This window comes from Macaca mulatta, chromosome 1, assembly GCF_049350105.2.
Source record: "Macaca mulatta isolate MMU2019108-1 chromosome 1, T2T-MMU8v2.0, whole genome shotgun sequence".
In the NCBI taxonomy this organism is placed as follows: Eukaryota; Metazoa; Chordata; class Mammalia; order Primates; family Cercopithecidae; genus Macaca; species Macaca mulatta.
In genome coordinates this window covers 115,790,777-115,808,627 of record NC_133406.1, presented here as the reverse complement: position 1 = coordinate 115,808,627, position 17,851 = coordinate 115,790,777, and the positions used below count along the sequence as shown (strand labels likewise).

Here is a 17,851-nt window from a genome sequence, read left to right as displayed (position 1 = left end):
AAAAGCCAGGCATGGTGGCTCACGCCTGTAATCCCGGTATTTTGGGTGGCCAAGGTAGGCAGATCACGAGGTCAGGAGTTCGAGACCAGCCTGGCCAGTATGGTAAACTCCGCCTCTACTAAAAACACACACAAAAAATTAGCCAGGCATGGCAGTGGGCGCCTGTAATCCCAGCTACTCTGGAGGCTGAAGCAGGAGAATCGCTGGAACCCGAGAGGTGGAGGTTGCAGTGAGCTGAGACTGTGCCATTGCACTCCAACCTGGGTGAGAGCGAGACTAATAATAAGAAACAGTCACAGCTCTCCTTGCTCGATTACTTTCTACAGGAGCATGGCAGTTACACCACTGAGGCATTCCTCAGTGCCCAGCGAAATTTTGTGCAAAGTTGTGCTGGGTACTGCTTGGTCTGCTACCTGCTGCAAGTCAAGGACAGGTAGGTGACTTCTGCTGCTCATCCTAACATTTCTCCAGGGTTCTCTCCATCCCTTCGTGTGTAGTTCTCAATTACTTATTACTGCCCTCCATGGCAAAGATGTGAAAAATGAAACAATATATTTTAAGCAAAGACAGAAGGTTTGTGAAGACTAATAATAATAATAATAACAATCGGCCGGATGCGGTGGCTCACGCCTGTAATCCCAGCACTTTGGGAGGCCGAGGCAGGCGGATCACGAGGTCAGGAGATCAAGACCATCCTGGCTAACACGGTGAAACCCCGTCTCTACTAAAAATACAAAAAATTAGCTGGGTGTGGTGGTGGCGCCTGTAGTCCCAGCTACTCGGGAGGCTGAGGCAGGAGAATGGCGTGAGCCTGGGAGGCGGAGCTTGCAGTGAGCCGAGATCGCGCCACTGCACTCCAGCCTGGGCGACAGAGCGAGACTCCGTCTCAAAAAAAAAAAAAAAAAAAATAATAATAATAACAATCAAGAATGGGGATAGGAGTAGTATAGGACAGAGTAGGGTGAGACAGAAGACGGCTGCAACAAGGAAAGGTGGTGGGTACTATTAACAGAAGGTGCGCACCATTAATCTGGTGGTCTATGTGTGCATCTCCAAAGATTCCTCCTACTAGCCGGCACAGTGCCTCACATCTGCACCCCCAGCTACTTGGGAGGCTGAGGTGGGTGGATCACTTGAGCCCAGGAGGTTGAGGCTGCAGTGAGCCGTGATTGCCCCACTGCACTCCAGCCTGGGTGACAGAGCAAGACCTTGTTTAAAAAAAAAAAAAAATGTGTGTGAGTGTGTGTGTGTGTGTGTGTGTGTGTGTATATATATATTCCTCTTACCCTTTCCCAGGCAATGGTTACCACAATTCTGCTACTATCACCATTGATTTACTTTGCCTGTTCTTGAACTTTATTTTTTATTTTTGTTTTATTTTTTGAGACGGAATCTTGCTCTGTTGCCCAGGCTGGAGTGCAGTGGCACGATCTCAGCTCACTGCAACCTCTGCCACCCAGGTTCAAGCGATTCTCCTGCCTCAGCCTCCCAAGTAGCTGCGATTACAGGTGCACACCACCACGCCTGGCTAATTTTTGTGTTGTTAGTAGAGATGGGGCTTCAGCATCTTGGCCAGGCTAGTCTTGAACTCCTGACCTTGTGATCCACCTGTCTCAGCCTCCCAAAGTGCTGGGATTACAGGTATGAGCCACCACGCCTGGCTTGAACTTTATATAAATGGAATCATACTATATATGTATAGTGTATATATATACACACACACACACATATATAAATGGAATCATACTCTCTATATATATGAAGTTCAAGAATTTTTTTTTTTTTGAGTCGGAGTGTCACTCTTGTTGCCCAGGCTGGAGTGCAATGGCACAATCTCGGCTCACCACAACCTCCGCCTCCCAGGTTCAAGTGATTCTCCTACCTCAGCCTCCCGAGTAGCTGGGATTACAGGCATGCACCACTATGCCTGGCTAATTTTTGTATTTTTAGTAGAGACAGAGTTTCTTCATGTTGGTCAGGCTAGTCTCGAACTCCTGACCTCAGGTGATTCGCCTGCCTCGGCCTCCCAAAGTGCTGGGATTACAGGTGTGAGCCACTGCACCCGGCCCATTCCTGTTGATTTAAATATCCAGGTAAATGAGTCTTCCAGGCCACTGGCCTCTCAGTCTCTTGATCTCCCCTTCTAGTCCATTCCTCTCTCCTGAATGCGTATTTCCTACCTTTTTTCTCCTCAAACTCCTAGTTTCTTCATCATCCTCACTCTTAGAGGGTGATCTTGATTTTTTATTCTTATAGAGTTTGACAACACATGCTCTTTCTTATACCACTGGACAACAGAAACAACAAAGAGATATCCCACAGCTCCCCAGCTCCCTCGACCCATGCCCGCTCACTCTGCCTTCTCTCCCAATTATTATTCGGGAACTGTTCCTGCCGCTGTGTAAGGCAATGCCTCTGTTTGTGAACTTGACCCTCTCGCTCACCTTCTGAAGAACATGGTTCCAGGAACTTTCCTTATCGCTCTGCTACTTCAGTTTCTCCTGTCTACAGGATCCTCCCCACCCGTGTACTAACATACAACTTCTTCATCTTCAAATAAATAGTCCTTTCCTTGGGTCAGTAGAACCTGATGAGAAAAAGAGATAACTATTAAAAGAAACAGTCCTTTCTTGGTCGCTTTTTTTCCTCTAGTTACCATCTTTTTTCTCCTTCCTTCCTTTGAAAGAGTTTTATAGTGACTTTTCTTTTTTCCTCCTCCATTCTTTTGAACCCATTCCATGCAGGCTTTTGTCCCCACCAGTCCATCAAATCTCTCCTTATCATGATCACCGGTGACCTCCATTTTGCTTAAATCCATTGGTCAATTCTCAGGTTTCATCCTATTTGATATTTTAGTGGCATCTATCATTCTCTCTTCCTCTTTCTTGAGATACTTTTTAAATTTAGCTTGAAGGTTACAACATTCTCCTGGTTCCCTCCTTCCTCTTTGCTGTTCTTCTCATCTCCTTGACCTTTTAACTTTGGAGTTTCCCGTGCCTCAGTCCTCCCTTGGTGATCTCATCCATTCTGACCTGGGTTTTAAACACTATCTATAAGCTGATGACACCTACATTTGTATCTCCACTTGGATGTGTAATACCTCAACATGACTAAAACTGAGCTACCGACCTAACCCCTAAAACCTGCTTCTCCTGTAGTCTTCTCAGCTCAAGAAATGGGGCAATATCATGCTTCTACTTCCTCAGCCTCCAAGCTCTGGAGTCTTTTCTTTCTCTCACACCGCACTTTCAACCCTTTTAAAACGTAAGTCAGGCCACCACGTCATCTGTCTCCTTTTGATGGCTTCCTATCCCACTCTGAGAAAATGCCAAAGAACTTCCCATAGCTTCCAAAGCATCCCATGACCCAACTCGCTCCTCCCACCCACTCTGGAACACACTCCCCACCTGAGGACCTTGTACTTGTTCTTTCTTCCTGGAATGTTCTTGTCCCAGATAGCTGCATGGCTCACTCCCTCATCTCCTTCAGACCTTTACTTAACCACCATCTTCTTGGAAAGGCCTTCATTGTCCACCTGATCTAAAATTGCAACCCTCCCACACTTACTGTCATCCTTCCCTGCTTTTTTTTTTTTTTTTTTTTTTGACGGAGTCTTGCTCTGCGCCCAGGCTGTAGTGCAGTGGCGCAATCTCGGTTCACTGCAACTTCTGCCACCCGGGTTCAAGCGATTCTCTTGCCTCAGCCTCCCAAGTAGCTGGGACTATAGGTGTGTGCCACCATGCCCAGCTAATTTTTTGTATTTTTAGTACAGACAGGGTTTCACCGTGTTAGCCAGGATGGTCTCGATCTCCTGACCTCGTGATTCACCCGCCTCGGCCTCCCAAAGTGCTGGGATTACAGGTGTGAGCCACCGCACCTAGCCGCCTGCTTTGTTTTTTGATTGTTTTTGTTTTTAAATTAACACTTTATTTTATTTTTTTTTTTGAGACGGAGTCTCGCTCTGCCGCGCAGGCTGGAGTGCAGTGGCCGGATCTCAGCTCACTGCAAGCTCCGCCTCCCGGGTTCACGCCATTCTCCTGCCTCAGCCTCCCGAGTACCTGGGACTACAGGCGCCCGCCACTGCGCCCGGCTAGTTTTTTGTATTTTTTAGTAGAGACGGGGTTTCACCGTGTTAGCCAGGATGGTCTCCATCTCCTGACCTCGTGATCCGCCTGTCTCGGCCTCCCAAAGTGCTGGGATTACAGGCTTGAGCCACCGCGTCCGGCCAACACTTTATTTTTTACAGCATTTTTAGGTTTACAGAAAAACTGAGCACAAAATGGGAGTTCCCACATATCCTCTCTCCAGTTTCCCGTTGTTACTGAGACAAGGTCTTGGTCTTTTGCCCAGGCTGGAGTGCAGCGGTGTGACTATACCTCACTGCAACTTTGACCTCCAGGGCTCAGGTGATTCTCCCTCCTCAGCCTCCCAAATAGCTGGGACCACAGGCGTGCACCACCATGCCACACTTAAAAAAAGTTTTTTTGTAGAGATGGGGTCTCTTCATGTTGTTCAGGTTACTCTATTATTCATTAATATCTTGCATTAGTGTGGTACATTTGTTACAATTGATGAACCAATATGGATTCTTTATTATTAAGAGACAGGGTCTCACTTTGTTGCCCAGGCTGGAGTGCGGCAGCAGGATCATAGCTCACTGCAGCCTCAAACTGCTGGGCTCAAGGAACTCTCCCGCTTCAGCCTCTTGAGTACTTGGGACTACAGGTGTGCGCCACTGTACTCCGCTAATTTTTCTAATTTTTTTGTTGATCCTCCCGCTTTGGCCTCCCAAAGTTCAGGGATTACATGTGTGAGCCACCACGCTCACAGGGTTCAGTCTTTGTGTTGTACATTCCATGGCTTTTGACAAATGAATAATGCCATGTATCCACTATTACAGTATCATACAGAATAGTTTCAGTGTCCTTAGAGTCCCCTGTGCTCCATTTATTCATCTCCCTCCCTCCACCTGAACCCTCGGCAACCAACCACTGATCTTTTTACTCTCTCTAGTTTTGCCTTTTCTAGAATGTCACATAGTTGGAATCATAAGGCATGCAGCCTTTTCAGATTGGCTTCTTCATTTATTCACGTGCACTGCAGATTCCTCTGTCTTTGCATGGCTTGATAGCTCTATTTTATTCCTTGGCAGCTATCAGTTCTAATATTTATTGTTTGTCTTCTCTTTAAGAATGTGTGTTTCATGACAGGGCTTCTTGTCTGCTTTGTTAACTGCTGCACCCCCAGTACCTGGAATAGTACCTCCTTCCATGGTTGTGCTAAGGATTGCATGAGTTATTAATGATATACATAACGTTTTTATTTGTGTGTGTGTGTGTGTGTGTGTGTTTTGAGACAGGGTCTTGCTCTGTCTCCCAGGCTGGAGTGCAGTGGTGCGATCCCAGCTCACTGCAGCTTTGACTTCCTAGGCTCAAGCGATCCTTCCATCCCAGCCTCCCCAGGAGCTGGGATCACAGTCGCCTGCCAACACCCCTGGCTAATTTTTTTTTCCCAAATATTTTGTAGAGGCAGAGTCCTGCTATGTTGCACAGGCTGGTCTCGAACTCCAGGGCTCAAGCGAGCTACCCACCTAGACTTCTCAAAGTGCTGGGATTACAGGTGTGAGTCCCCCATAATATTATGTGTATATGAGTAGTAACTGTTATTCCGTATAGGAAGACCAGAAGAGGAGGTGGAAACGGAATGCCGGTTGCTTACATAGGGACCCTTAAATAGTCCTCAGAGAAGGAAGAGCATCTGAGCTGGAGCGACTGGGAGCAAATGCAGGCGGACCGAGCACACAGGATGCAAGTCTCCGGGAGAAAGGGCACACTAATCCCAACTGCCAATTACTTTACAAAGCACGTTTACATTCTAAAATCATTTAATCCTCACAAAAATAATATTGTCAGGTGGTATTATAATCCCCGTTTTACCCATGAGAAAACAGGATCTGGGAGGTTGAGCGACTTGCCCATTGCCATCATAGGGCAAGTGGTGGCTCCAGGATTCCCATCCATAAGTTCTGACTCATACTTCAAAGGAGCTCGGAAACTGCCGGGGCTCGATGGGGAGTCCTGGTTCCAGTGTCCTGGGACTCCTGGGCAGCGTAACAAAACCACTTTCAAAAACCCTGCCGGGCGCGGTGGGTCACACCTGTAATCCCAGCACTTTGGGAGGCTGAGGCGGGTGGATCATTTGAGGTCAGAAGTTCGAGACCAGCCTGGCCAATATGGTGAAACCCCGTCTCTACTAAAAATACAAAAATGGCCGGCCACGGTGGCTCACACCTGTAATCCCAGCACTTTGGGGGGCCGAGGAGGGCAGAGCACGAGGTCAGGAGATCGAGACCATCCTGGCTAACATGGTGAAACCCCGTCTCTACTAAAAATACAAAAAATTAGCCGAGCGTAGTGGCCGGCGCCTGTAGTCCCAGCTACTCGGGAGGCTGAGGCAGGAGAATGGCGTGAACGCGGGAGGCGCAGCTTGCAGTGAGCCGAGATCGCACCACTGCACTCCAGCTTGGGTGACAGGGCCGAGACTCCGTCTCAAAAAAAAAAAAAAAAAAAGCCGGGCGGGTAGTGTTGCACACCTGTAATCCCAGCTAGTCGGGAGGCTGAGGCTGGAGAATCGCTTGAGCCTGGGAGGTGGAGGTTGCAGTGAGCCGAGGTCCCGCCACTGCACTCCAGTCTGGACTACAGAATGAGGGCCTGTTTAAAAAAAAAAAAACTTCGCCAAGGTAGGGAGCAGTGGCTCACGTCTGAAGGATCTCTTGAGACCAGCCTGGGCAACATGGCAAAACCCTGTCTCTACAAAAAATTAAACTAGCCGGGCGTGTTGGCTGTCTCTTGTAGTCCCAGCTACTCAGGAGGCTGAGGGGGGAGGATCACTGGGGCCTGGGAGGTTGAGGCTGCAGTCAGCCGTGATCGCACTACTGTGCTCCCACCCGGGCAACAGAGTGAGACTGCCTCAAAAAAACTAATTAAAAAAAAAAAACACCATGCAGTTAACGAGCGGCTGCGTGCGCGAGGTGGCACGCTGGGCTTGCAGACGAATTCTGCCAGTGCTATTAGAACATTTAAGAGATTCATTTTCCGAGCGACTCCTCCCTTTCCCCCGCCTGCAGGGGGCGTGGCAACAAAGCGCGGGAAAACTCGACCTTGACCCCACCCCCTACTCCTTGCTGGGGGCGGGGAAAAGGGGAGCTCTTAAATGGGAAATGGAGCTGGGGGGTACCTCCAGCCCATACTTAGGAAGCCTATCAGTTGCCCCTTTAAGGCCTCTTTGGAAATGGCCCAGGCCACGCCAGCACTCCTAACGTCCCCTCCCCCGCTTCCGGTCCGCGAGCACTTCCCAACCTTTAGGTCCCGATTCCTTCCACGTTCGGAATCCCGTACCCCGTCCACGCCCTCCCGCAGAGGGAGGAGCGACGGGTTACGCTGTGGCCCAGGAGCTGGCCCGTGCGAGGATCCCATCCATCAGATTATATGGCGATTTAGACGGTGGGAAGACAGCGAGGAAATGGTCAGCGGATGACGTAATGTTTGGGGTGGCGTCCCATTCTGTGACTTCTGCCCGGCATCAGTGACACGGAATTAGCTTGAAACAGCGCAAAAGGACCTACACTTCCGTCCTGCACTCCGACTCAGTGCGGTTCTGCTCAAAGCGCCCACCACACAGAAGCTGGATTCCTTCGATTCGCGAAAGTGAACTGCAGCTTCAAGCTTCGAGCGGCCAATAGGGAGCGAGGGGCGGAGACGCACCTGGGCGCTCCCCTCTCTAGTAGGAAAGCCGGGAAGCAGGCTGGCTTCTTTCTAAGCGACAGTGGCGGAGGCCAATCGTTTCCGTGACTTGCAGATGGGGCAGACGGACCCTTGCGCAGCCAATGGGGAGAGGTATCTTCAGAGGGCCTCGGCCCCTTGCCCAATGAGCATAAGAGGACTGTGCGGGGCTAGTTCCGAGCGGCAGTACTTAGGACCAACCCAGTGCGGGGCTGGGAGGGGCGCAGGGCTGAGCGAAGGGGGCAAGGGCCAATGGCGAGTGCGAAAGCGGGCAGCCCAGACCCGGAGCGCGGAGGGAGGAGAGGGAGGGGGGAGGCTGAACCGGAGAGAAGCAGGAAGTAGCGGCGGCCGCGGGGAGGGCGGCGGTGGCGGCAGCGGCTGGAGTGGGGTAGAGACCGCCGGGTCTCGGCCCGCACCAGGAGCGGAACAAGTAAGCGTGCCTGGGGTAAATACCCGCCCTTGGCTCCGCCCACTTGGGGGGGCGGGTAAATACCCCCGCCCCTCCCCCACTTGGTCAACTACCCCCTTCTCCGCGCCGCCCCCTGGGGCGGCTTCTAGGAGGGCCCAGACACCGCCTCCATCCATTGGGGCGGATGGGCAAAACTCCCGGCCTGTTGAAAGCACAGCCCCTAGCCGGGTAAACCCCCAGGAGGGTCGAGAACCCCAAGTCCTGGCGCCCCCAGCTCGAGAGGCACCCGAAGTGCGGCCCGGAGATTGGAGGCTGCGGGATGTCGCGACCTAAAATGGTGTCCGTTCCCGGGGATGGGGGCGGGGGGACTGGGCCAGGCCGGAGCGGAGCCTGCACCCCGACTGGGCGCGGGTCAGCGTCCGGGCCCGGGCAAGAATCAGGCTTGCGCCCCTGGCCCCATGTGCACCCTCCGATCAGTCTCCAGTCTCTAGCGAGCCTCCGGGAGTCCGCGGCGGAAGGAGGTTCCGCTGCGCCCGGAGGCGAGGGGACGAGGTCCGAGTTGGAACGGACCCCGGCTAGAGAGCTGAGAGTCGCGCAGAGACCGCCCCTTCTCTCCTCCCCTCTTTCCCAGCTCCCCACCCCATCCTGTGTAGTCCTGGGTCCCCAGGTGCTGCGCAGCAGGTACCAAAGGGCCTGGCCTGACTGAGGCCCGGCCTTCGCTTCGCACGCCGGTGCGAGTGAGAGAAGCGCCGCGCGCCTCAGTTTCCCTTGTAGTTTCTCTTGTGTACACCCCGCCCCCTCCTCGCAACCCAGGACTTGTTCCCCGCGCCGGCCCTCGGCAGATGGCAGGGACTTAATTCCGCCCGCTGCCCAGCTTGGCCGCAACCTAATCGCCGCCAGCCCCTCGCCCTCCTCTGCGCTGCAGGCCTTGGGCCCGGGCAAAGGGCAGTGAAGCCCCCACTCGACCTGGGTCTGTTCAGCCTTTTCCTGTTCAGCCTCTTTGGCTTTTGGGGAAGCACAGAGGGAAAGGGGGCAGGGGAGATAGGAGCCCTAGAGACAGGGCTCAGCAGTCGCAGGAAGGCCTGATCTTCCTTGGCCTTGAGCTCGGCGACTTGCTTGGTCGACTGCTCTGAGTGGGTGGCCATCGGATGACCTCTAAGTCACTGGAACTCCCAAGAGGGAGGTGGCTGGCGGCGGGGGGTGTGCGGGTGAGTTCACAGGTGTTTTCTAGTCTTTGCTGGTCTTCCCTGTACCAGTCCACTTCTGAGTACCTGAATGGAAGGTAGCTCAGGCCTCTGATCAGGAGGGAGCCAGGCTTAGGAGCCAGGCCCATAGAGACAAGGGGTTTTGTTTAAACCCAGAGTCTGCAGAATTAAATAGGGTGGGAGTGAGGGAAGGACTCCCCCTTTGTCTGGTTGGTATCCTTTGCCCCCACCCCACCTTGGTCCCAGGAATTCCAGCTGCCACATGCTGCGGCTGTCTCTAGTTACAGTATGAAGGCTGGAGAGAAGTGGGAGAACTGGCTTCGAGAAATGGCCTGCAACCTGGGCATGGAATGGATAGGGATAGATTCTTTAGTTGCTTCTTCGTAGATACAGAAACAGTCATGGGGAGGCACTGGCAGGGGACAGACATGGGTCTCCCACAAACTCTGAGCTGGCCTGCATGTTCGATTAGTACCACATAATTCTTGTGGGATTTTAAATTTTATTTTTTGCACTTGGCTAGGTTGAGGTTAGGTGAAACTTCCTGGGCTACTGTTGCCACAGGAAAATGGAAAGGGTGAGGAGTTTAAGTTAGGGAATGGAATGGGGTGAGGAGCTCGGAGCAGAAATGATAGGTGAGGGGTGAAGGAGCCTGGCTTTTCCCCACTGTGGCAGCTGTGCTGGATAAGTGTGTACCCTGGGAGTTTTAGCCTCAAGAGAGCAAGCTGCGGAGGGGTGGTGAAGGAGGGGCTGGCTAGGGGAGGGCCAGGCACTCTGGGGAAGGTAGTGAGCGAGCAGCAGGTGTTTGTGACAGGAGAGGCCTAGGCTGGGGCCCTTGTGACCAGGCTGCCATCACCATTTTCCCCTCTGTCTCTTCTCTTTGTCTCTTTCTGTTCCTGTGTCTTATTTTTTCCATCTTGGTCTCTTGGGTAATTTCCTTGAGTCCTTTTCTCCCTGCTGACCAAGCTAGATCTCCAGGTGCCAGTGATGGCCCCAGGTGCCCTAGACTTGATCCTGCATGACCCCTGACTCTTGCCTCCGACCCCAGCCCTAGAGTTCCAGGGGTTATTCCTTTCCAGCTCTTCCTTGACCTGACATGTCCTTGCTTGGTTCATCTGGAATAGTGAATCGTATTCTCGGTGTGATTCTTACATTAGCAATTTCGTATTGTGCTCAGAATAACCCTATGATATATAGATCACTTGTGCTCTCTGTCTTGTCTTTTCTTTTTCTTCTTTTTTTTTTTGAGACAGGGTCTCACTCTGTCACCCAGGCTGGAGTGCGTGGCGTGATCATGGCCCATCACAGCCTCGACCTCCTGGGCTCAGGGGATCCTCCCATGTCAGCTGGGAGGCATAGCTGGGAATACAGGCATGTGCCATCATGCCTGGGGAGTTTCACCATGTTGCCCAGGGTGGTCTTGAACTCCTGGGCCCAAGTGATTGACCTCCCAAAGTGCTGGGATTACAGATGTGAGCCACCACACCCGGCCATTTGTGTCCTCTTTCAAACAGCAAAAGTAAGGCACTGAAGAAACTTGCTTGTACTGCAGGCCCCTGATAAAGCTGAACGAGGATCATTTCTTAAGTCTTGGCTTACGGCCTTGCCCCTTTGTACACATAGCCTTTCAGATCTCTGTGGACCCCAGAAGATCCATGAAGAATATGAATTGATTCCATGTGGACATGAATGAGCCCTTAAACCTAGAGCATCATATACATCATCCTCCTTAATGATAGTATCGATTATTTGGTTCTGTGCTGGGCACAGGAGGGGATGAGCTGGTTTCCACCAGGATGCTCACTGAGCTCCCCTGTTCCTGTATTTCTTCTTCTTTTTTTGTGTGTTTTTTCCTGAGATGGAGTCTTGCTCTGTCACCCAGGCTGGAGTACAGTGGCACAATCTCGGCTCACTGCAAGCTCCGCTTCCCGAGTTCAAGCAATTCTTTTGCCTCAGCCTCCCGAGTAGCTGGGACTATAGGTGAGTGCTGCCACGCCCAGCTACTTTTTGTATTTTTAGTAGCCCCGGGGTTTCACCATCTTGGCCAGGATGGTCTTGATCTCCTGACCTCGTGATCCGCCCGCCTCTGCCTCCCAAAGTGCTGGGATTACAGGTGTCAGCCACTGTGCCTGGCCCCCTGTATTTCTTTTTGAGACAGGGTCTTACTCTGTCCAGGTTGGAGTGCAGTGGCATGATCTTGGCTCACTGCAACCTCAACCTCATGGGTTCAAGTGATTCTTCTGCCTCAGCCTCCTGAGTAGTTGCTATTACAGGCATGCGCCACCACACCTGTCTAGTTTTTTGTATTTTTAGTAGAGACAGGGTTTCACTATGTTGGCCAGGCTGGTCTCAAACTCCTGACCTCAAGTGATCCACCTGCCTCAGTCTCCCAAAACACTGGGACTACAAGCATGAGCCACCGCACCTGGCCCCTTCCCTGTATTTCTGAGAACTCTCTTTTCTCCTGCTTTCTCTGGATTTTGGAGCCTGCCAGGGTATGGACACTAACCTTCTGATTTTAGGGTTTGGCAAACCTAGCAGCTCTGTAGGATTCATGCTGTGGTGGAGGTGTACCTAAGTTGGAGTGCATATGGGTTCTGAGAGAGGATAAATATGGAGATGCTGAGGAAAGAGCTCCAGGATCTCCAGACATCTCAGTTTCTCCTTATTCCTGTTTTCATCAGGTCTGGGACCTGCCGATATGGGGGACATGAAGACCCCTGATTTTGATGACCTCCTTGCTGCCTTTGACATCCCTGACATTGATGCAAATGAAGCCATCCATTCTGGGCCAGAAGAAAATGAGGGGCCAGGAGGCCCAGGGAAGCCAGAACCAGGTGTGGGAAGTGAATCTCGAGACACAGCAGCAGCCTCAGCTGGGGATGGCCCTGGAGTTCCAGCCCAGGCCTCTGACCATGGCCTGCCACCGTCAGACATTTCTGTAGTTAGTGTCATTGTCAAGAACACTGTGTGTCCTGAGCAGTCTGAGGCCCTGGCTGGAGGCTCAGCAGGGGATGGGACCCGGGCTGCTGGGGTAACTAAGGAAGGGCCTGTGGGGCCTCATCGAATGCAGAATGGTTTTGGGGGTCCTGAACCTTCCCTCCCAGAAACCCCCCACTCTCCTGCTCCTCCCAGTGGGGGCACCTGGAAAGAAAAAGGCATGGAAGGCAAAACTCCCTTGGACCTGTTTGCTCATTTTGGCCCTGAGCCAGGGGACCACCCGGATCCCCTGCCTCCCTCTGCACCCTCTCCCCCTCAGGAGGGGGCTATGACCCCACCTCCTTTCCCCTCTTCCTTTGAGCTGGCCCAGGAGAATGGCCCAGGCGTGCAGCCACCTGTTTCTTCCCCACCGTTGGGGGCCTTGAAGCAGGAGAGCTGCAGCCCCCATCAACCCCAGGGCCTAGCCGCACAAGGCTCAGGCTCCAGCCCTGAGGCCACGGACATCCCTGCCAGTGCCTCGCCTCCCCGAGTTGCTGGGGTGCCCTTCTTCAAGCAGTCTCCAGGGCACCAGAGCCCTCTTGCCTCCCCCAAACTGCCCGTCTGTCAGCCCTTGAAAGAAGAAGAAGATGAGGGGCCAGTGGACAAGTCTTCCCCAGGAAGTCCCCAGAGTCCCTCTAGTGGGGCTGAGGCTGCAGATGAGGACAGCAATGACTCCCCTGCCTCCAGCTCCTCTAGGCCTCTTAAGGTGCGGATCAAGACCATTAAAACATCCTGCGGGAATATCACAAGGACTGTAACTCAGGTCCCTTCAGATCCTGATCCACCTGCCCCCTTGGCTGAGGGGGCGTTCTTGGCTGAAGCTAGCCTCTTGAAGCTGTCCCCTGCAACACCTACTTCTGAGGGTCCAAAGGTGGTGAGCGTACAGTTGGGTGATGGTACAAGGCTGAAAGGCACTGTGCTGCCTGTGGCCACCATCCAGAATGCCAGTACTGCCATGCTGATGGCAGCCAGTGTGGCCCGCAAGGCTGTGGTGCTGCCTGGGGGGACTGCCACCAGCCCTAAGATGATTGCTAAGAATGTGCTAGGCCTGGTGCCCCAAGCCCTGCCTAAGGCTGAGGGGCGGGCAGGGCTGGGGACTGGGGGACAGAAGGTGAATGGTGCCTCAGTGGTGATGGTGCAGCCTTCAAAGACAACTACTGGGCCGAGTACAGGGGGCGGCACAGTGATCTCACGGACCCAGTCCAGCCTGGTGGAGGCCTTCAACAAGATCCTCAACAGCAAGAACCTGCTCCCTGCCTATAGGCCAAACCTGAGCCCACCAGCTGAGGCTGGGCTGGCCCTGCCTCCCACCGGCTACCGCTGCCTGGAGTGTGGGGATGCCTTCTCGTTGGAGAAGAGCCTGGCACGGCACTATGACCGCCGGAGCATGCGCATCGAGGTCACCTGCAACCACTGCGCCCGCCGCCTGGTCTTCTTCAACAAGTGCAGCCTGCTCCTGCATGCACGTGAACACAAGGACAAGGGGCTCGTTATGCAGTGCTCACATTTGGTCATGAGGCCCGTAGCCCTTGACCAGATGGTGGGGCAGCCGGACATCACACCCCTGCTGCCTGTAGCTGTCCCACCTATCTCTGGACCTCTGGTCTTGCCTGCCTTGGGCAAGGGTGAGGGGGCCATCACCTCCTCTGCCATTACTACAGTTGCTGCTGAGGCCCCTGTCCTGCCACTCTCCACTGAGCCGCCTGCTGCCCCTGCCACTTCTGCTTACACGTGCTTTCGCTGCCTGGAGTGCAAGGAGCAGTGCCGGGACAAGGCTGGCATGGCAGCTCACTTCCAGCAGCTCGGCCCCCCTGCCCCTGGGGCCACCAGCAATGTGAGTCACCTTTCACAGCCCTTCTGTGGGGACAGGATCTAGGAAGGCGTTGGGGGCTTGGTTAGAAGTAATAGAGACAGGACACTCTTCACCGACTTTCCTTGTTTAATCCACTCGACAGGTGTGCCCAACCTGTCCCATGATGCTCCCCAATCGCTGCAGCTTCAGCGCCCACCAGCGCATGCATAAGAATCGACCCCCCCACGTCTGTCCTGAGTGTGGGGGCAACTTCTTGCAAGCCAATTTTCAGACCCATCTCCGGGAGGCCTGTCTGCACGTCTCTCGCCGTGTGGGATACAGGTGCCTTGGACCCTTCCTCCATAGAACTGTAGGGTTTCGTGTGTCCTAGCCTCAGCCTCAGATGGCCTTTCAAGATCCCCGCTGTATCCCTCAGCCCTGTTTTGGCAAACAACCCTGAGATAGTACGTCCTGCCTTCCCGTCGTCCCCCATGGAGATGGGGGGAAGCAGGGCCACCTCTGGAGCTCCAGCTCTCCCTCGGCAGCCTCCCTTGGGGAATGGCCTCTACACCTCTCTCATTTCTCCACCCTGCTCATGCTCCACTACTGATTTCCTTCTTGTAGTCTACCCAGTCCCAGAGAATAAATGTGTGGTCCCAGGTTGGGCATGGAGATGCCTCCCACCTCACCACAGGGCCTCCTGCTTCCTCCCTAGGTGCCCCAGCTGTTCAGTGGTGTTTGGGGGTGTGAACTCCATCAAGTCCCACATCCAGACGTCGCACTGCGAGGTTTTCCACAAGTGCCCCATCTGCCCCATGGCCTTCAAGTCTGGGCCCAGCGCCCATGCCCACCTCTACTCCCAGCATCCCAGCTTCCAAACTCAGCAGGCCAAGTGAGGCCCGGGGGAGGGCCGGGCCGGGCCAGGGAGGCAGGGCTGGTGGGGTGTAGGAGGGGAGGGGCTGCACCCCTCCCTGCCTGATGTCTGCATTGTCCTCACCTCAGGCTGATCTACAAGTGCGCCATGTGTGACACAGTCTTCACTCACAAACCCCTCCTCTCCTCACACTTCGACCAGCACTTGCTGCCCCAGCGTGTCAGTGTCTTTAAGTGCCCGTCTTGTCCTCTGCTTTTTGCCCAAAAAAGGACCATGCTGGAACATCTCAAGGTACAGGAGCAGAGGGATGGGGGATGGGTGCTTAGCTGTACTGACCTGGGGCTGGGGCCACATACTTCAGAAGTGGGGGGCTTTGGCACAGCCAGGCCCTCCCCCACAACAGCAACCTCCCTTGTCTCCTCTCACAGAACACCCATCAGTCTGGGCGCTTGGAGGAGACTACTGGGAAAGGGTCCGGGGGTGCCCTGCTGACCCCCAAGACTGAGCCTGAGGAGCTGGCTGTTTCTCAGGGAGGGGCAGCCCCTGCTACTGAGGAGTCATCTTCATCTTCAGAAGAGGAGGAAGTACCCAGCTCCCCTGAGCCCCCCCGTCCAGCCAAACGGCCTCGGCGGGAACTAGGGAGCAAAGGCCTCAAGGGTGGGGGTGGGGGGCCTGGAGGCTGGACCTGTGGCCTGTGTCACTCCTGGTTCCCTGAGCGTGACGAGTATGTGGCCCACATGAAGAAGGAGCATGGCAAGGTGAGTGAGCCCCAAGGGGAGTACCATGGGCTGGGGGCAGCACTGGGACTGCCAGTGTGACAGTGGGGACGGGGTCCTGGAGCCTGGCTCTGACATCTACCCATGCTTTCCTAGTCAGTGAAAAAGTTTCCCTGTCGCCTTTGTGAGCGCTCCTTCTGCTCCGCCCCCAGCCTGAGGCGTCATGTCAGGGTCAATCACGAGGGCATCAAGCGAGTGTACCCCTGCAGGTAAGTCTTGCTCCCCGCTTTTTCTCCCTGCCCAGCACGTGACTCTCCCCGTATGCCAAAGTACCTTTGCACCTGCGACGTGTCTAAGTGGCCTGATGGTTGGGGTCTCCCTCTGCTCCAGCAGCCCCCTCATCAGGAGCAAGGGCCTTGGCCTTCGGGCTGTGCCCCTGCTGCCATCCTGTCCTCTCCCATTTCAGGTATTGCACAGAGGGAAAACGCACCTTCAGCAGCCGCCTGATCCTGGAGAAACATGTCCAGGTCCGGCATGGCTTGCAGCTTGGGGCCCAGTCCCCTGGCCGGGGGACCACTTTGGCTCGGGGTTCCAGTGCCAGAGCCCAGGTAGGCAGAGGCCCGGCCTGCTGTGCTAGGGCTTTGAGTGGGAAACTGGAAGGTAGAGACTGTGGCCTCAGGAAGTGAGCGTGGGGGTGCCAAGGACAGTGGGGGTGCCAAGGACAGTGGGGATGGTGGTAAGGCCCAGTTTCTTCCACTTTTCTTCAGGGGCCAGGTCGGAAACGCCGCCAGTCTTCTGACTCTTGCAGTGAGGAGCCTGACAGCACGACACCGCCAGCCAAGTCCCCCAGGGGCGGACCTGGATCTGGAGGCCATGGCCCCCTGCGCTACCGGAGCAGCGGCTCCACAGAACAGAGCCTCATGGTGGGGTTGAGGGTGGAGGATGGTGCCCAGCAGTGCCTCGACTGTGGCTTGTGCTTTGCCTCCCCTGGCTCCCTGAGCCGGCACCGTTTCATCAGCCACAAGAAGAGACGGGGTGTGGGTAAAGCCAGTGCCCTGGGGCTGGGGGATGGGGAGGAAGAGGCCCCTCCATCAAGGTCTGACCCCGATGGTGGAGACTCACCCCTGCCTGCCTCTGGAGGCCCACTGACCTGTAAGGTCTGTGGCAAGAGCTGCGACAGTCCTCTCAACCTCAAGACCCACTTCCGCACGCATGGCATGGCGTTCATCAGGGCTCGGCAGGGGGCTATTGGGGATAACTAGGCCCTAAGCCTGGGACTGACCAGCCCCTTCCTCTTGGAGCCTGGTTTTCCCTGCTGCTGCCTGATCCCCTGGCTGGGGAGTTTCATTGACATTAACATTTTGTTAATTCCTCTCTCAAACCTGAAGAAAAGCTTTTGAGGATTATTCTAGTTATCTGCAACCTCCCTTTGGGTTTGGCCCTGGAGTCCTAGTAGAGTGGACCCTCCATTCCTCTTTTCTGAGCCCAACACTAATTATGCTCCTGCTGCAGAACCCCCAGTGTGGGCCTGGGGTTGGGAGGATGGGACTTAGGTATTCCTGCTAGACAGGTTTAGGGAAGGACTGATGGGGGTGTCACGAATGGACACATCCCTCCACAATTCCTTCAGGCATGGACTGGAAATTTCCTCCTCTGGGCCAGGCCCTACCCTAGTGCCCCCTCCCCCCCAACTCACTGGCACTCAAGCCCCCTACCCCTGCAGTGCCTTTCACTTCTTTTTTTCCCCAGAAATCCAGGGGGGGTGGTTGGTGGGGATGAGTCCTGTCAAGGGGGCCACAGGAGAGGAGGGGACAGGCTCTCAGGAATCCTTTATTCTTGTAGTAATAATACTAACAGTGGGGGAACTAGGGAGAAAACCAGACCATTAAAACTGTTTTTGGTCTAATCTCCATTCAGGCCTCTCTTTTTCTGTGACTTGGACAATGTGGACTTGAAGCGGGTGAGAGAACATGGAAGGCCCTTTCTTCTCAGGGAAGAGGTGGTGGTGACCAAGACAGGCAGGGAAGAAGCAAACCTCTTTCTGTGTGGTGCCTTTTGTATCTTGGACACTGAGGCATCCGTTCACACCTCATCC

General features: G+C 54.2%; 1 protein-coding gene and 1 long non-coding RNA gene across 11 annotated transcripts in view; one reads left to right on the top strand and one right to left on the bottom strand.

Annotated features, from left to right (window-relative positions):
* The window catches only part of LOC114670759 (uncharacterized), an 18,593-nt gene extending 10,389 nt beyond the window's left edge, over positions 1-8,204 (bottom strand). Inside the window, exons 1-2 of the long non-coding RNA XR_003720470.2 lie at positions 7,359-8,204; positions 2,445-2,587 (exon numbers count right to left, since the gene is read on the bottom strand). This is a non-coding gene — a long non-coding RNA (uncharacterized LOC114670759). The remainder of the gene's footprint in view (positions 1-2,444; positions 2,588-7,358) is intronic.
* On the top strand, positions 7,332-17,668 carry ZNF687 (zinc finger protein 687). Of its 10 annotated transcripts, XM_077995088.1 has the most exons (10): positions 8,108-8,211; positions 11,019-11,890; positions 12,080-14,208; positions 14,330-14,508; positions 14,882-15,058; positions 15,169-15,331; positions 15,469-15,798; positions 15,913-16,025; positions 16,223-16,364; positions 16,524-17,668. In XM_077995088.1, exons 3-10 carry the CDS (start codon positions 12,097-12,099, stop codon positions 17,016-17,018), a joined length of 3,711 nt encoding a protein of 1,236 aa, XP_077851214.1. In that variant the 5' UTR covers positions 8,108-8,211; positions 11,019-11,890; positions 12,080-12,096; the 3' UTR covers positions 17,019-17,668.
* Positions 17,669-17,851: the final 183 nt, after the last annotated feature.

Coding starts and splice junctions, on each gene's coding strand:
- ZNF687 (XM_015151037.3), top strand. Junction 15,799..15,912: donor TGAAGAAGGAGCATGGCAAG/GTGAGTGAGCCC, acceptor ATGCTTTCCTAG/TCAGTGAAAAAGTTTCCCTG. Junction 16,026..16,222: donor AAGCGAGTGTACCCCTGCAG/GTAAGTCTTGCT, acceptor CTCCCATTTCAG/GTATTGCACAGAGGGAAAAC.